This window comes from Dromiciops gliroides, chromosome 2 (genome assembly GCF_019393635.1).
Source record: "Dromiciops gliroides isolate mDroGli1 chromosome 2, mDroGli1.pri, whole genome shotgun sequence".
Taxonomy (NCBI): Eukaryota; Metazoa; Chordata; class Mammalia; order Microbiotheria; family Microbiotheriidae; genus Dromiciops; species Dromiciops gliroides.
Window position 1 is genome coordinate 351,171,479 of NC_057862.1, and position 14,398 is coordinate 351,185,876.

General features: G+C 38.4%; 1 protein-coding gene across 1 annotated transcript in view; it reads left to right on the top strand.

Annotated features, from left to right (window-relative positions):
- Positions 1-14,398, top strand: part of SH3TC2 (SH3 domain and tetratricopeptide repeats 2) — a 75,405-nt gene that overhangs the window by 18,149 nt on the left and 42,858 nt on the right. The window contains exons 4-9 of the mRNA XM_043986442.1: positions 516-621; positions 2,827-2,970; positions 4,904-5,105; positions 6,968-7,041; positions 12,120-12,315; positions 12,549-12,727. Coding sequence (XP_043842377.1) covers positions 516-621; positions 2,827-2,970; positions 4,904-5,105; positions 6,968-7,041; positions 12,120-12,315; positions 12,549-12,727 — 901 coding nt within the window. The remainder of the gene's footprint in view (positions 1-515; positions 622-2,826; positions 2,971-4,903; positions 5,106-6,967; positions 7,042-12,119; positions 12,316-12,548; positions 12,728-14,398) is intronic.

The window sequence follows — 14,398 nt, forward strand, 5'->3', positions numbered from 1 at the left end:
TATCTTTAACTCTCTATTTCATCCATTTTTCCTATAATTATTTGTGTACATGTTGTATCCCTTTACTACATAACTGAATTCTGAACTCTGTTTATAGAACATTGCAGACACCATGTTGTATAATGAAAAAAACAACAAAGCCCAACAATGGATCTGAAGTCAGTCGGCCTGTGTTGGATTACTAAAATCAGCACTTACTACTCTGTGACCCTGGGCAAATCTCACAGGATCATTGTGGAGATTGTGCTTTGAAAACATATAATTGTGATATAGATAAGAGTTACTATTTTTATTGTAAGGAATTCTGCTCCTTCCATGCAAGTCAGAAGCCAAGGACAAAAATTTTTCTGAAGAACAAATTTAGCCTATTACCTTGTACAAGTCACTCCCTATCTGTGGGTCTTAATTTTTTCCTTTATAAAACAAGTGGGTTAGACTCACTGGTCATTCAGAGCCCTTCGAATATGACATTCTATATTGTCTCATTGCTTTCTTTCTTTCTTTCTTTTTTTTAGGAACTCTCAGCTCGGCTTGTTTCTATACAAGTTGATAAAGATCAGTTCATTATCACCTTCAAGACTATTGAGGAAATATGGAAGTTCTCTACATATCTGAATCTAGGTAAGGTAAAGGTTAATAGGAAAACAATTTATATTTCTGGTAGACTTTCTAGTTTACAGTACTTTCTATACAACATTTCTGTAATGTATATAGTACATGGATTATCATGTACTCTCTTTGTGTATATTATGTATCCCTCTATATTATCCATTCCATTTTACAGGCAAGGAAACTTAGGCTCAGGGAAATTAGAATATGAAATAGAGGATGTGTTCAAAAGGGATGGAAAGTGCTATTTAAGGCCCTAAAAAGATAGATAATTTTTGAATCGGGGGAGGAGGGAGGAGATCAGGGAAAACTTAATAAAGGAGTTGGCATTGGAGCTGAGGGTCAGGGACATTCTTTACTTGCCTTTGCAACCCTAGTTTAATTCCTTATTAACAGTAGGTGGTTAATATAGATTGTGTAACTAAATGGCATCTAATGTATTCCAACCCATACCTAAATAAATATACTCTCTACAGCCAATCTGCCAAATGTTCATCAAGCCTTTGCTTGAAGATTTCCAGTAATGGAGAATCCACTACTTTTTTCAGTAGCCCATACACTTCCTCCTGGTCTTAATAATTCATGGAATTCTTTTTTCAAGAACTTTTGTTGGTCACCATTATATGACAGAAAAACCAAACACTGTACTCCACAAGGAAGGCAGACAAAGAAGCAGTCCCCAAAATGAATCTAGTATAATAATAGATTTTTAATCTTTGGTGAGTGGGGGTAGTGTTCTTATATGACCAACAACATACTTCTCTAGATAAAGTACATCTTTGTTAACCTGGGAAAATCTTCACTATCACCCTAAACTATGTTTGCCTGTATTCTACACTGGAATATATATATAAATTGTTATATATCACATTATATATCTTATATATGTGTGTATATATATTCTGGTTTTGAATTTTTCTTCTCTCCTTATCCCTTACCCAACATTAGAAGGTGTTTCCTTTTCAAAGTAGAGATATGTATAGAAGTATACTGATAACCATTTAGCAACTGGCTCCCTAGAATAAAAAAGGTATATGACACATTATAAAGTTTAATCTTCTTATTATTAATTTCTCCATCATTTTCTTATGTCAAGACAACGAACCAAACAATAAATTTGGCCTTGATTTGTAAAAAAAATGTGGTTCTTATTTCTATTTGATATTACTAGGCAAGGTGATCTCTAAGGTCCCTGAAGACTGGCTCTAAATCTCATGAAACACCAACTTTATGAAAGCAGGAAAATAGTGGTAGTGTAATGGAAATAATGTACAATTTGGAGTCAGCCAAGGCCTAGGTTCAAATTCCCTCTATGACATTTAACAACTGTGATATTGGGCCAAGTCAACTTAACTTCTTTAACAATTCTGTGTCAAATGTAGAAAATAATACTTGCTCTACCTCCTTCACAAAGTTGTGAGGAAAGGACTTTGAAAACCTTAAGGGAGAGTCTCTCTCTCTCTCTCTCTCTCTCTCTCTCTCTCTCTCTCTCTCTCTCTATATATATATATATATATATATATATATATATATATGTATATATATAAATTGCTAACATTTATACTTCACTTTGAGATTTATAAGGTGTTTTATATTGATTATATGATTTTATTCTTATGACCCCATGAAGTAGGTGCTATTATTATTCCCATTTTACAGATGAAAAAACTGGAGGCCGAAAAAAGTCATTTGCCCAGGGTCACATCATAAATAGGTAACTGAGACAGGATTTGAGCTCACCCAACCAACTCAAAATAAATGTGGGTTATTGTTATCAAGTAATTTAACTTCACTGTCCCTCAGTTTCCCAATCTGTAAAATGAGAAAGATGATGCCTATAGTAAATGGCTCACAGAGTTGTTTTAAGGAACAAATTAGCCAATCTTTGTAAAGCTTTTTCTAAACCACAAAGTGATATATAAATCAACCTTTATTATTAAAATGAGAGTTGGTGTAGACACAGTACAGGGGAAACATGTGGAATCAGGAAGACCAATTGGTTACTCCCACTGCAAAATACCATGACTGTTGCTGTGCTATAAGGCCCTTCTAGAATTCTCTGCCCCACCCTCTGCTGTCCAACATTCCAAACTCCATGTGAAGTAGATAGATTTTGAGACAGATAGAAGAAACCCCAGGTTAAGAAGAAACCTCAAAGGTGTTTGACTAAGAACGAGACTGGCCTGGCACCTCATTCTGTGAGTTGTCTCCTCATAGGTCACGTGTCCCTCTGCCTGGAGCAGCTCCTTTTTGACCACAACTATTGGCTTAAATGCAAATTAGTGGAGGACACTAAGATCCATGTCACAGTCAATGAAGAACACCTGGAGGCCATCTACCATGCTCTCCTGATGCAGGAAGGTAAGTCATTAGTAGTGATGCTGACAGTTAGAGCTTTGTCTCCTGGAATAGGTAGTAGAGACGATGGAAAGAATTACAGATTTGAAGTAAAAGGACCTAGGTTTGATATCCTGGCTCCACTTACTTCTTGTGAGATCTTGCTGGGGAACTCACTTGTCATCTCAGGGCCCCGACTTCCTTATGTGTAAAATGAAGTACTTGAATGAGATGATTTCTGAGGTCTCTTCTAGGTTTAATGTTCTTAGAAGAGGAGGTTTGTGGATATTTTGCCTGGCACATAGCAGTTGCTTAACAAATATTATTGACTGACAGATTCTGGTTGTGAGCATTTGGTAATTGTTCCTTGACTTTGGAGTTTGTCTTCAGCTGTGTTCTAGCTAATACTTATATCAATGATCAGTATGCTGGCATAAATGCATGCATATCAGATTTGTGAATAGCACATACTTGGGAGAAATAGCTAATGTTTGGGGTATCTGTTTTAGGATAAAAAAAAAAATCTCTACAGGCTGGAGCCATGAGCCAAACCTAACAAAATTATGTGCAAAAGGGAGATATGTAAATTTTTGCATTTAGCTTTAAAACATCAACTATACCAAGTTTTCTCATCAGTAAAATAAGGATATTATACTACATTATTTTCTGGATTCATGATCCTATTATCCCAAGTACAGAATGGGAGAAATATAAAATATCAACTGTAACATGTACAGAATAGGAAAGATTTGGCCCAGCACCAGCTTATTTGAAAATAATTTGGGGGGCAGCTAAGTGGCACAGTGGGTAAAGCACCAACCCTGGATTCAGGAGGACTTGAATTCAAATCTGGCCTCAGTCACGTGACACTTATTAACTGTGTGACCCTGGATAAGTCACTTAACCCTCGCCCTGCAAAAAAAAAAAATTTGGGACCCTCTATGGTCTACAAGCTCAACACTATGATATATCAGCTGAAAAAGTCATTCAACCTTAAGTTGCAATAATAGAACAAAAGAGGTGACAGTCCCCCCCCACACACACTTTAGTTCTCCTGTTCAGAAGACATCTAAAGTTTAGTTCTCATTTAGTCCTATGTAATTTTAGTTATCACATTTCCAAAATGACATTAAAAACAAAGGTATAATTGGTATAAATAAAATTGATTAATGAAAGAACCAATCATATCATAAAGAGAATCATTTGAAGGAGTTGGGAATGTCTGGACATGTTTGCTTATATCTTCAGCTATGTACAACTCTATTAAGAGTCAGAAGGTGAGGGGGACAGCTAGGTAGTGCAGTGGATAGAGCACCAGCCCTGGAGTCAGGAGTACCTGAGTTCAAATCCGGCCTCAGACACTTAACACACATTTACTAGCTGTGTGACCCTGGGCAAGTCACTTAACTCCAATTGCCTCACTAAAAAAAAAAAAAAAAGAGTTAGAAGGTGAGACTTATTTTGTTGGGCTCCAGGTGGTAAGAGAAGGAGCAGTGGGTAGAATTTACAAGGAAGAAGATGTTGGTTCGATGTAAGAGAGAACTTGCAAATCAGGAGATCCCAGGGAGCTAGTGAGTACCCCATCGTACCACTGCAGGTATTCAGACTACTGGATGGTCATTTCTGAGGGATGCTGTGGAAGGGATGCCTGCATCAGAGAAGGGATTGGACTAGGTGACCTCTTAAGTCCCTTCCAGATAGAAGATTCTGTGCTTCTCTTCCCCATCCCCTTTAATGCTAAGGCTTTTTCTCTGCTGATTATCTCCAACTTATATCCTGTATATAATATGCTTGTATGTAGTTCTTTGCATGTTGTCTTCCCCATTAGACTGTGAGCTCCTTGAGAGGAGGGGCTATTTTTGTCTTGTTTTGTATCCCCAGAGTTTAGCACAGTGCCTGGTACAAAAGCAAGTACTTAATTAATGTTTGTTGACTTGTCTTATCTCATTGTCTATAGGCCATTTCTCAAGAACTCTGCACACCATCCTTCATTCAGGAGAGAAGGAAGGTGGAGAGTACTTGAGGCTCTGCAAGAATGAGTTGATCTATATCAAGAACAACAAAGAAGAAACAGAATGTGAAGGCACCTCCTTGGTGACTGGTCTTCGGGGCTTGGTGCCTGGCACAGCTATAGAACCACTCTCCCTCCCCTTCCACCAGTGAGTTATGAGATATTAGACTTAGTAAAGTCCTCTAGACTGCCTGCAAATCATGAGTGGTCCCAGTTTGAAATTAACATCCAGGAAGCGGAATCCTGTGAGCAAATAGGCATCGGGAAAGATTTTTCTAAATTGGCTGAACAAATCAGATATTCCTTTGAAAATTCCATATTCAAGTTCTGTGTTCTAGTCCCTGAGAGAAGAATATGAACGTTTCCTCTGTCAGGAGTTCTAGCTAGCTGGGGAGCTAAGAGAATTGCTGTTATTAATAGGCTCCTCCATATCTGATAGTCTTCCAAAGGCATGCTCCACAGCAAAGACAGAATAACAATAATTCCCTTTTCTATAGAACACTTATGATCATAGGATTCAGAGTTGGAAGGTCGTCTTGGGCAACCCCTCATTATACAGATCAGGAAACTGAGATAAAAAAATGCCATCTCTACTGGTTTCAGGTCCAACAATCTTTCCATTATACTATAGAGCCTCTTCAAGCCTTTAAACAGGAGGCTTGTCCATAGTGCTATGAGTCATTCTAGACTCACTCACTGGCATCTCCCAGCCAATAATGGAATGAATTTAGAGGTTTCCAATTCAACAACTCAACCCAGCAAACATTTATTAAGTATCTATTATATTTGGGGCCCTTTGTTCAGAAGATCTGGGGAAAGGGCAATACAAATAGGTTCCATTCTCTGCCCTCATAGAATTCATAAAGGGGAGATAAATGTACTCAGATAACTATAATTCACAAATTACTTTAAGCATAGCAAGGATCATAGAATGTTTGGCTGGAAGGGATCACATTAGAGACAATCTAGTCCAGTGGCATCCAAATGTTTTGATCATGCATGCCTATCAGTGTTTTTTTCCTAATGAACATGATAGTGGTCATAGTGGTAGGCTGGGGATTGTCCAAAGGCACCTACACAACCATTCCATTAGAAGTCCAGATTAATTAGGTTATAACTGCCTAGAAGGATCAATGTCTTTCTCAGAAAGAGAAAATTGTGAGCTTACATAAGTGTGTGTGTGTGTGTGTGTGTATGTGTGTGTGTGTGTGTGAGAGAGAGAGAGAGAGAGAGAGAGAGAGAGAGAGAGTTTTGTATTATAATGAATGAAGGATAGATGTGGTTATACTGGATACAATCATCATGATTAGCTAGTGATTGTGGAAAGGGTAAGATGGCATCAATCTTCCCATCCTTTGGTTGGTCCCACAACTCTTTGGGTAATGTCATGGACCCTACTCAGGAGACTACTGCTCTAGTACATCCCACTCCCCTTTAAGAGAAGAATAAACAAGTCCAGTGAGGAAAAATATCTTGCCCAAAGTCGCAAAGGTAGTAGATAACAGAACTGCGGATTTCCCTTTGACTAAATCCAATGTTCTTTCTAGTCCACCACAACTACAAATGAAAGGTACATTGATTGATGAAAATTCAAAGGAAAGAAAGAACATTTCTGAATGAGGGGGAAGGGTAGAGATCAAAGAAGTCATCTTGGTATAATGGAAAGAGTCCTGGATTGAATGATGTGTGTTCAGTCCCAATTCTTCCACTATGTGTGATCTTTGGCAAACTATTTTTATCTAAATTTAATTTTTATTACCATACAATAAAGTACTATTCACTTAAATAAATAATTATCAATTATAAATAATATAATTCAAATAAAAATAGATTTATTTAAATCTAGTACATTTGTAGTAGATTATTACTAAGATCCCTTCTAACTTGAAATTCTATGACTGAGTTAGACTCACAATATGTTAAAGGGAATTTGACTTGCCCAAAGTCAAAAGATTGCTTGTTGATATTAGAACACCAGGTTTTTTGACTTCACCATTTCTCCATTGGCAGATGGTTCCTAAAAAACTATCCGGGGACCTGTGGCATCTATAGGAAGAATGATTGGACAGGCTCCTATCAAATTGGTATGTTGGAGCTGATAAAAATAACTGTTGAGCCTTCTGCAGGTCATCATCCGCAGCAGGCACTGACATATTTATTGAATGATTGAATGGATGATAGTAAAACAGAAATCGTTTAGTCTAACCCCTTCATTTTAGAATTAAAAAAAGGGGGCCCAGGGAAGTGAATTACCCAGGGTCATATTTCTTTAAAAATATTTATAGACATAGTATTTCAGGGTAAGAAGGGAACTTACAAAACATCATAAAGAATGTCAGCACTGGAAAGAACCTTAGAAGCCATTTAGTCTAATTGCATTATTTAATAGATGAGGAAACTGACACACAGAGAGTAGGGGGGACTTGTTCAAAGTCACATTCCTATAAAACTTTCCATAGACTTGGAACTAGAGAGTGGGAGAACACTTAGCATCCACCTAATCCAAACATCTTGTTTTTTAGAAGGGAAAACTGCGACCCAGAGAGGATATCTCACTCACTCAAGGTCAGAAATTGACCAAGCTGCATCTTCCAGGTCCCAGACCAGAATTACATGTATTACACTACAGTGTGTTCTCTTTTAGATGTTTGTGTACTTTCCCCACCACTTGAACTTATTGGCTTCTTCCCAAATGTCTTTATCATGTACCCATTGTACTTGGTGGGAGGACGCAGCAATACAAAAAGCCAAGAACTAAAATATTGAGTTCTTGTTTAGATCTCTGAATTTAACTCATTATTTGTTATTATATAATGAAACTAAAGAAGTGGGGGATGCAGATGAAAGTAAGTCCAATAAAGGACTCAGTTCTATTCTGCTTTGCCCTTGCCATATAAAGGATTGCAAATACTGTTATCTCTATTTTACAGATGAGGAAACTGAAGTGATTTGCCTCAGGTAGTTAGTGGCAGAGCCAGGGTTTCAATTCTAGGTCCAAGGATTCTTTCCACTACACTGTGCTGACTAGTAGACTTGTGTTTGTGTTGGCTTTTTGCTTACTGAGCTAATGGCCAGCTTCTGAATCTCATTACAGATTATTAACCATCACAGTAGGCAAAATACTGGTAATTGTCAGACATTATTCAGCTGGTTGCCAGTTTCCCGGAAGCCTGGAATGGTAGAGTGGGAAAGGACCCTTGAACACAGATTTCAATCACTTTTCAGGAATGTCATAAGGAAGTCTCATTCTTCAATCATAGGTTAGACTAGGTGGTGCTTAGATCTTTTCCAGTTATAGTCTCCTATGATTCTGCAATTCAAGATCTATTCTAAGCCCTTAATTTTACAGTTGAAAAGACTGAAGTCCAGGAAGGAAAACTAATCTTATAGGGACATAGAGCAAGTCAAGGGCAGACCTGGGATTAAGAGTCAGATGTTCTGACTCTCAGGACAACAGTTTTCTAGAATGACACAGAATCCCAGAATTTGAGAGTTGGATGGGACCACAGGGGTCATCTTCATCCAATCCAAATCCAAAAGAAATCTTCCCTATAGCATTCCTGACAAGTGGTCATTCAGCCTCTGCTGAAAACATTCAAGGAGTAGGAATCCATTACCCCATCCCACTCCTCAGGCAGCTCATTCCACTCTTGTACAGTTCTAATTATAAGGGATTTTGATTAGAGCCTTTTTGCATCTTTCTCCTGTTGTTCCTGGTTCTACCTTCTAAAGCTAAACAAGTCCGATTATTCTTTCATATGATGGCCCTTCAAATATTTGAAGACAGCTATTATGCCCCACTGTGCCCCCACTTTTCTGTCCCTGCATCTTCTCTTTATCAAGCTGAATACCCAAACTGTGGGTATTTGGCCCTAACATCTACAGTGAGGGGAGGAAGGTAGATGACATGATGGCTAACTAGATGATTTAGTAAGTGGAAAGAACGATCCATTTATAGTTAGAGGAATTAGGTTTGAATCTTGGTTCTTGCTACTTAATACCTGTGTGCTCTTAGGCAAATTGCTTTTGCTTCTTTGGGACTTTATATATAAAATGAAAGGGTTCAACTAGATAATATTTAATGTCTCTTTAAATCCTATGAGCCTGTAACCCAGGAAGCTTTTCTTGACCTTTCTAATAAAATCAATGATTTTTTTCTCTCAGAATTTTCACTTAGCACTTTAATTATATCATTCTCCATTGTACTTATAGTATGTGTTCTAGTGACCCATCTAGGACTCTTATCACACTACGACTCTCAATTAAGGCAGGGACTGAGTTTTATTTAAAACATATTTCCGGGGCAGCAAGGTGGCTCAGTGGATAAAGCACTGACCTTGGATTCAGGAGGACCTGAGTTCAAATCCGGCCTCAGACACTTGACACTTACTAGCTATGTGACCCTGGGCAAGTCACTTAACCCTCATTGTCCCACAAAAACAAAAACAAAACAAACAAAACCAAAACAAAACAAAAAAACCCAACATATTTCCTCCACAACGTAGCCTTGTGTTTGGTACAAAATAGGTGCTTAATAAATGTCTTTTGCTACACTTGGATTTGTATTCTATGGTCCTCAGACTCAACCAAGATGCTGTTCACTATCCCTTAAAATGAATTTTTCAATTCATAATGTCCTTCAGTATGGAATTCTGTTAAGTAAAGTTCTCTAAAGTGAGGGTAACATTTAACATCAGAATGCCTGGGTTTGACTGTAAGAAACTTACAAGGAAAATTGGTGGAAGTAATAAGCAGTAAATAAAGTCTTGAATGGGAATATCTGAAGGTATGTGAGTTGTAGAAGCCATAGGAGAGAGGGAAGGGGTCAAGGGAATCGTGATCATCATAGGATAAGAGAATTTCAAAACTCAAGGGGACCTTAGGGATAATTCAATTCAACACTGCTATCCCTCCCCCTCTCTTCATTTCACAAATGAAGAAGAATGATTTGCCCAAGGTCACATAGCCAGCATGTAGCAGAGCTGGTATTCATAGCCATCAAAACGTGACACTGTCATGTAGGGATCTTTGAGAGCATCTGTTCAAGTATCCTATCACTGGCATGAGTCTCGAAAGACATTTTGGAGGAGACTAGCTGGAGGTCTGTCAGAAGATGCCCTGAAAGGAAAGGGATATTACCCATATCTGCTCATTTTTCTTAATAACCTTCAGGACACTATCATCCATGCCATTACCTCTATTCTTCACAAACTTCTTCCTTTTTTAATCTTCTACTACTCTTGCAGTGATTAGTTCTTATAGGTTTCTACCTACCTTAAACTGGAGGCACTAAATGAAAATATGCCTTTAAAATCAACATCCTTCCAGGATCAGGTGGCATCCTAATTTGAGTATCCTAGGAGCTAAAGCTCTCGCTCTCGTTCTCTCCCTGCCTCTCCCTGTCTCTTTGTCTCCCTGTGTGTATCTCTCTCTATCTCTCTCTTTGTCTCTCTCCTCTGGTGAATTTATAGATTTTCATGATATAATAACAATACCCTCTCACGTATGAGCAGCATCTTACATCCTTTCATTAACTCATTGAACCCCCCTTTTAGCCCAGTGAGTTCCCAGGACAGAGAGAATTCGTCTTCACAGCTGAGGAAACCAGGAGTAGAAAGAAGTTATGACTTACCCAGTCACATGTATATGGTCAGCTGCAGAGGCGATGGTAGAAATAAGGTCCTTCAGGGCCCTAGCCAGTGCTCTTTCCACTTGTCCCAAGACCCTCTTTTCTCAAATTCTTCTATCTTCTCTCAAACTTTGTCTCTCCAAGTTTCATAGGGTTTTTTTTGTTTTTACTGTGCCCCTAGGAAGTCATCCACATGGGTGGGGGCTACCTATATGGTCCTCCTTGTACTCAGGCATCTAACTCTTATCATTCAGTAGGACCCCATGCTACGTGGTTTCTTGAGGCTTTCCATTTTCATTACTAGGGAACCTGCTCATGGTCAGACAACAAGCCTGGCAAAATCCATGCTAAGCCACAGTTTGTATAGTATCTAAAAGAACAATGGCCTAGGAGTTAGAAGATTCAAGTAGGGGCAGCTAGATGGCGCAGTGGATAAAGCACGGGCCCTGGATTCAGGAGTACCTGAGTTCAAATCCAGCCTCAGACACTTAACACTTCCTAGCCGTGTGATCCTGGGCAAGTCACTTAACCCCAATTGCCTCACCAAAAAAAAAAAAAAAAGAAGAAGAAGATTCAAGTAGTGTGACTGTAGGCAAATCACTTTGTCTTCCTGAGTCTATTTTCCCATCCATAAAATGAGGATAATAATATTCGTATTTCCTAACTTGCTAGACTATGGTAGGAAAATACTTTGTAAGCTATAAAGTGTTATTAAAAGGTGTGCAAAAATATCTAAATGGGAAATAAGAAGATTTGGTTACAAGTTCTAGCTCTTTTAACAAAGTACTTTGAAAAAAAAAACAAAAAAACAAACAAAAAAACCCCACCAAAGTACTTTGTATCCCTGGGCAAGAAACTTCCCCTCCTTGGGCCTGAGTTTCATCCTCTGTAAAATGAGGGGATGGAATACATGATCTTTAAGGTAACTTCCAGCTCTAACATTCTAAGCTCTGTCTAAATCTGACATTATGTTCTGTTTTAAGAGCTTCTAGTTTGAACATTCTCTGTTCTATGTACTAAGTTCCCTTTAAGGCCTTTTTCCAGCTTGTTAAGGGCTAAAATTCTAGCTAGTCTGTCTAAAATATCTAATGAGTGGTTGCCAATAAATGATAAGCTTTAGCAAGAGTTAGACTTTTAGGCATTTATTAAGGAGAATAAGAATTTGGTAAAGAGAGAGAAAGGCCTACGTTCATCTATCTATTAAAGGGAGAGCAGGTTTCTAGCTCCCTTCTCTGCCAGAGTCCCCAGGAAAAAAGAGTCAGACTCAGCGCCAGTCGCTTCCTTCCTCCTCCCACTAGCCCGCGTCACTTCCTAATGCCAAAGAAAAGACTCCTGGTCTTGCCCTCAAAGACCTTCACTTCATGGGCGGAACTCTTCTACAGTAAGTCTCCAGCAGGTGGCATCATTCCAATCGTTACAAGCTATACCATTGAAGTTTTACCCTTTCATGTTCTAAGGTCCCTTTGCACTTTAAAACAATTTTATGAGTGTTATGGTCAAGTTACTTACTTCTCTTTGTGGTCTTTTCCTCAGGTAAAGGAAAATGTAAAGCTTTGAGGGATTACCAAGGAGAGGAAAAAGATGAACTGACCTTCTGCCAAGGAGATAGCATTGAGGTCTTTGGCTTTCTCCTCTCAGGACTTCGATATTTTATTGGGAAACTGTCTGCAACGGGGGAGATTGGTTTTGTTCAAACTAAGCATGTAGCTCCTGATTCTTACATTCCGTTGTAAGTATGTAGCCCATGGAATGAAAACCCCATTCTAGAGTTTTCCAAAGATGTGAAATAACTACCTTCATCTTTGTTCTCCAGATCAAGATAAAGTATTGGGTTTAGGGGGCAATGGCATGGGATATCAAACTTCTCTGATTGTGCTCATTCCTTAGGCAGATAGGCAGAAAGTGTGTGTTTTTCCTCCACCTCAAAAAATGATCATTTTTCTCTCTGTCATCTCAATGTAGAAGCAAGGCCACTGCCTTCCTTAGTGATGAGGAAAGATTGTCCTTTTGGGACCCTGGAAATGAGAGGGAAAGGACCTGTGCTGATTTTCTCCGATCCCTAACCCACACTGACATATCTTCCATCTACCGGCTTAGTGAATCTTCCCAAGATCCCTTTGAAACTCAGACGACTAGCTTGGGTAAGAGAATTTCATTGACCTAAGAAAAAATATGCTTCTTTTCTATTTCCCATTTCTAGTGCTTATTCCTTATGTTAGCGATTCTCAAACTTTTTTATCTCAAGACCCTTTGATTCTCTTGAAAATTACTGAGGTCCCCAAAGAGCTTTTGCTAATGTGAGTTATGTCTATCAATATTTACCATCTTAGAAAAACAATGTATACAACTTAAAATATTTATTAATTCATTTAAAAATAATATAAACTTGTTATATGGTAAGACAACACATTTTCCCAAACAAAAAAATTCAGTGAAAAGGGTAGTATTTAGTCTTGCATGTTTTTTTTTCAAATCTCTTTAATGTCTGGTTTAATAAAAGACAATTGAATTCTCATATCTGCTTCTTCATTCAATCTGTTGCAATATGTTGTTTTGGTTGAAGAAAATCTAACCACAAAGATATGTAGTTGTAAAAGGGAGGATTATTTTAATAGACAGATAACATTTCTGTATTATTATGAAAGTAGTTTTGACCTTGCAGATGCACTGAAGGGGTCTCAAGGATACTTAGGAGTACTTAGACCCCACTTTGAGATTTGCTACCTTATGTGACCTCAGTTAAGTCACTTAATCTCTCTTTCCCTCAATTTCATCCTCTGTAACATGTGGGGGGTGAAGGGAGGTCAGGCTAAATGGAGTCTGAGGGCCCTTCTGATTATAGACCAATGATTGATGTTTAAGTGGACTCTCCAAGCCAGTTGATAAATTGAATCACCACCTGAAGGGAAAGAACACTGAACTTGGAATTAGAAAACCTAGGTTTAAATTCCATATCCAATTCTTGTTTGTGAGACCATGGGCAAGTTACTTAAACTTTCTAAGTCTCAGTTTCCTTTTCAGTAAAATGGGAATAATAATCCTTCCGCTGTTCCCCTCAAAGTAAGGGCATTATACAGAGAGATACATGAGCTATTTCTATTTGCTATTAATGGATAGCATTCCACCTCAAATTGCCAGAAAATCTGGGGTCACCTCTCACTTAAAAACAGTCATAACTTGGTTCTGTTTGATTGTATGCCCAGAGATAGAATTACTACTGTTTCCAGTTAGTATCTGGGCATGGAAACCAAATTCAAATCATCAAACTTTTTTTTTTTACTATCTACCAATTTGTACATCATTGTGCTCAGTACTGGGGGAAGATACAGTTAAAGGAGACTTATGTTATTCTTCATGGAGTTCACAACCTAGTTGTGGAGATATGGCATGTATAGACACAGATTAGTTAAAAAACATTCTGAAGATTATTGATTTGGGATAATACACAACCTTGCCAGGCTTTACTTATCACAAAGATCTTTATGGGCTGAAGTGAACAAAAACATTCATCGGTAGTGGCTAATCTGTTGATTAACCTCTCCTAACTCATCTGGGCTAGTCTTAACCATCTGTTGACAGGTCCCAACTTGGAGACTTTCCAGCTTGGTAGGAACTACTAGGCTTGTTCTCTACTTGAATAGTGTTTGAGACCAAAGACCATCCATGCCATAATGAGGCATCAGAGGACCCCTAGGTTCTCTACTTGGGTAGAGGATTTTCTCTTCTCTGGAAGAAACCTGTGATTTCAAGGATGGGAATTCTCTGTAAGGAAACTCATTCTACCAGTGCAGATCAGTCCCTGATCTGCAATT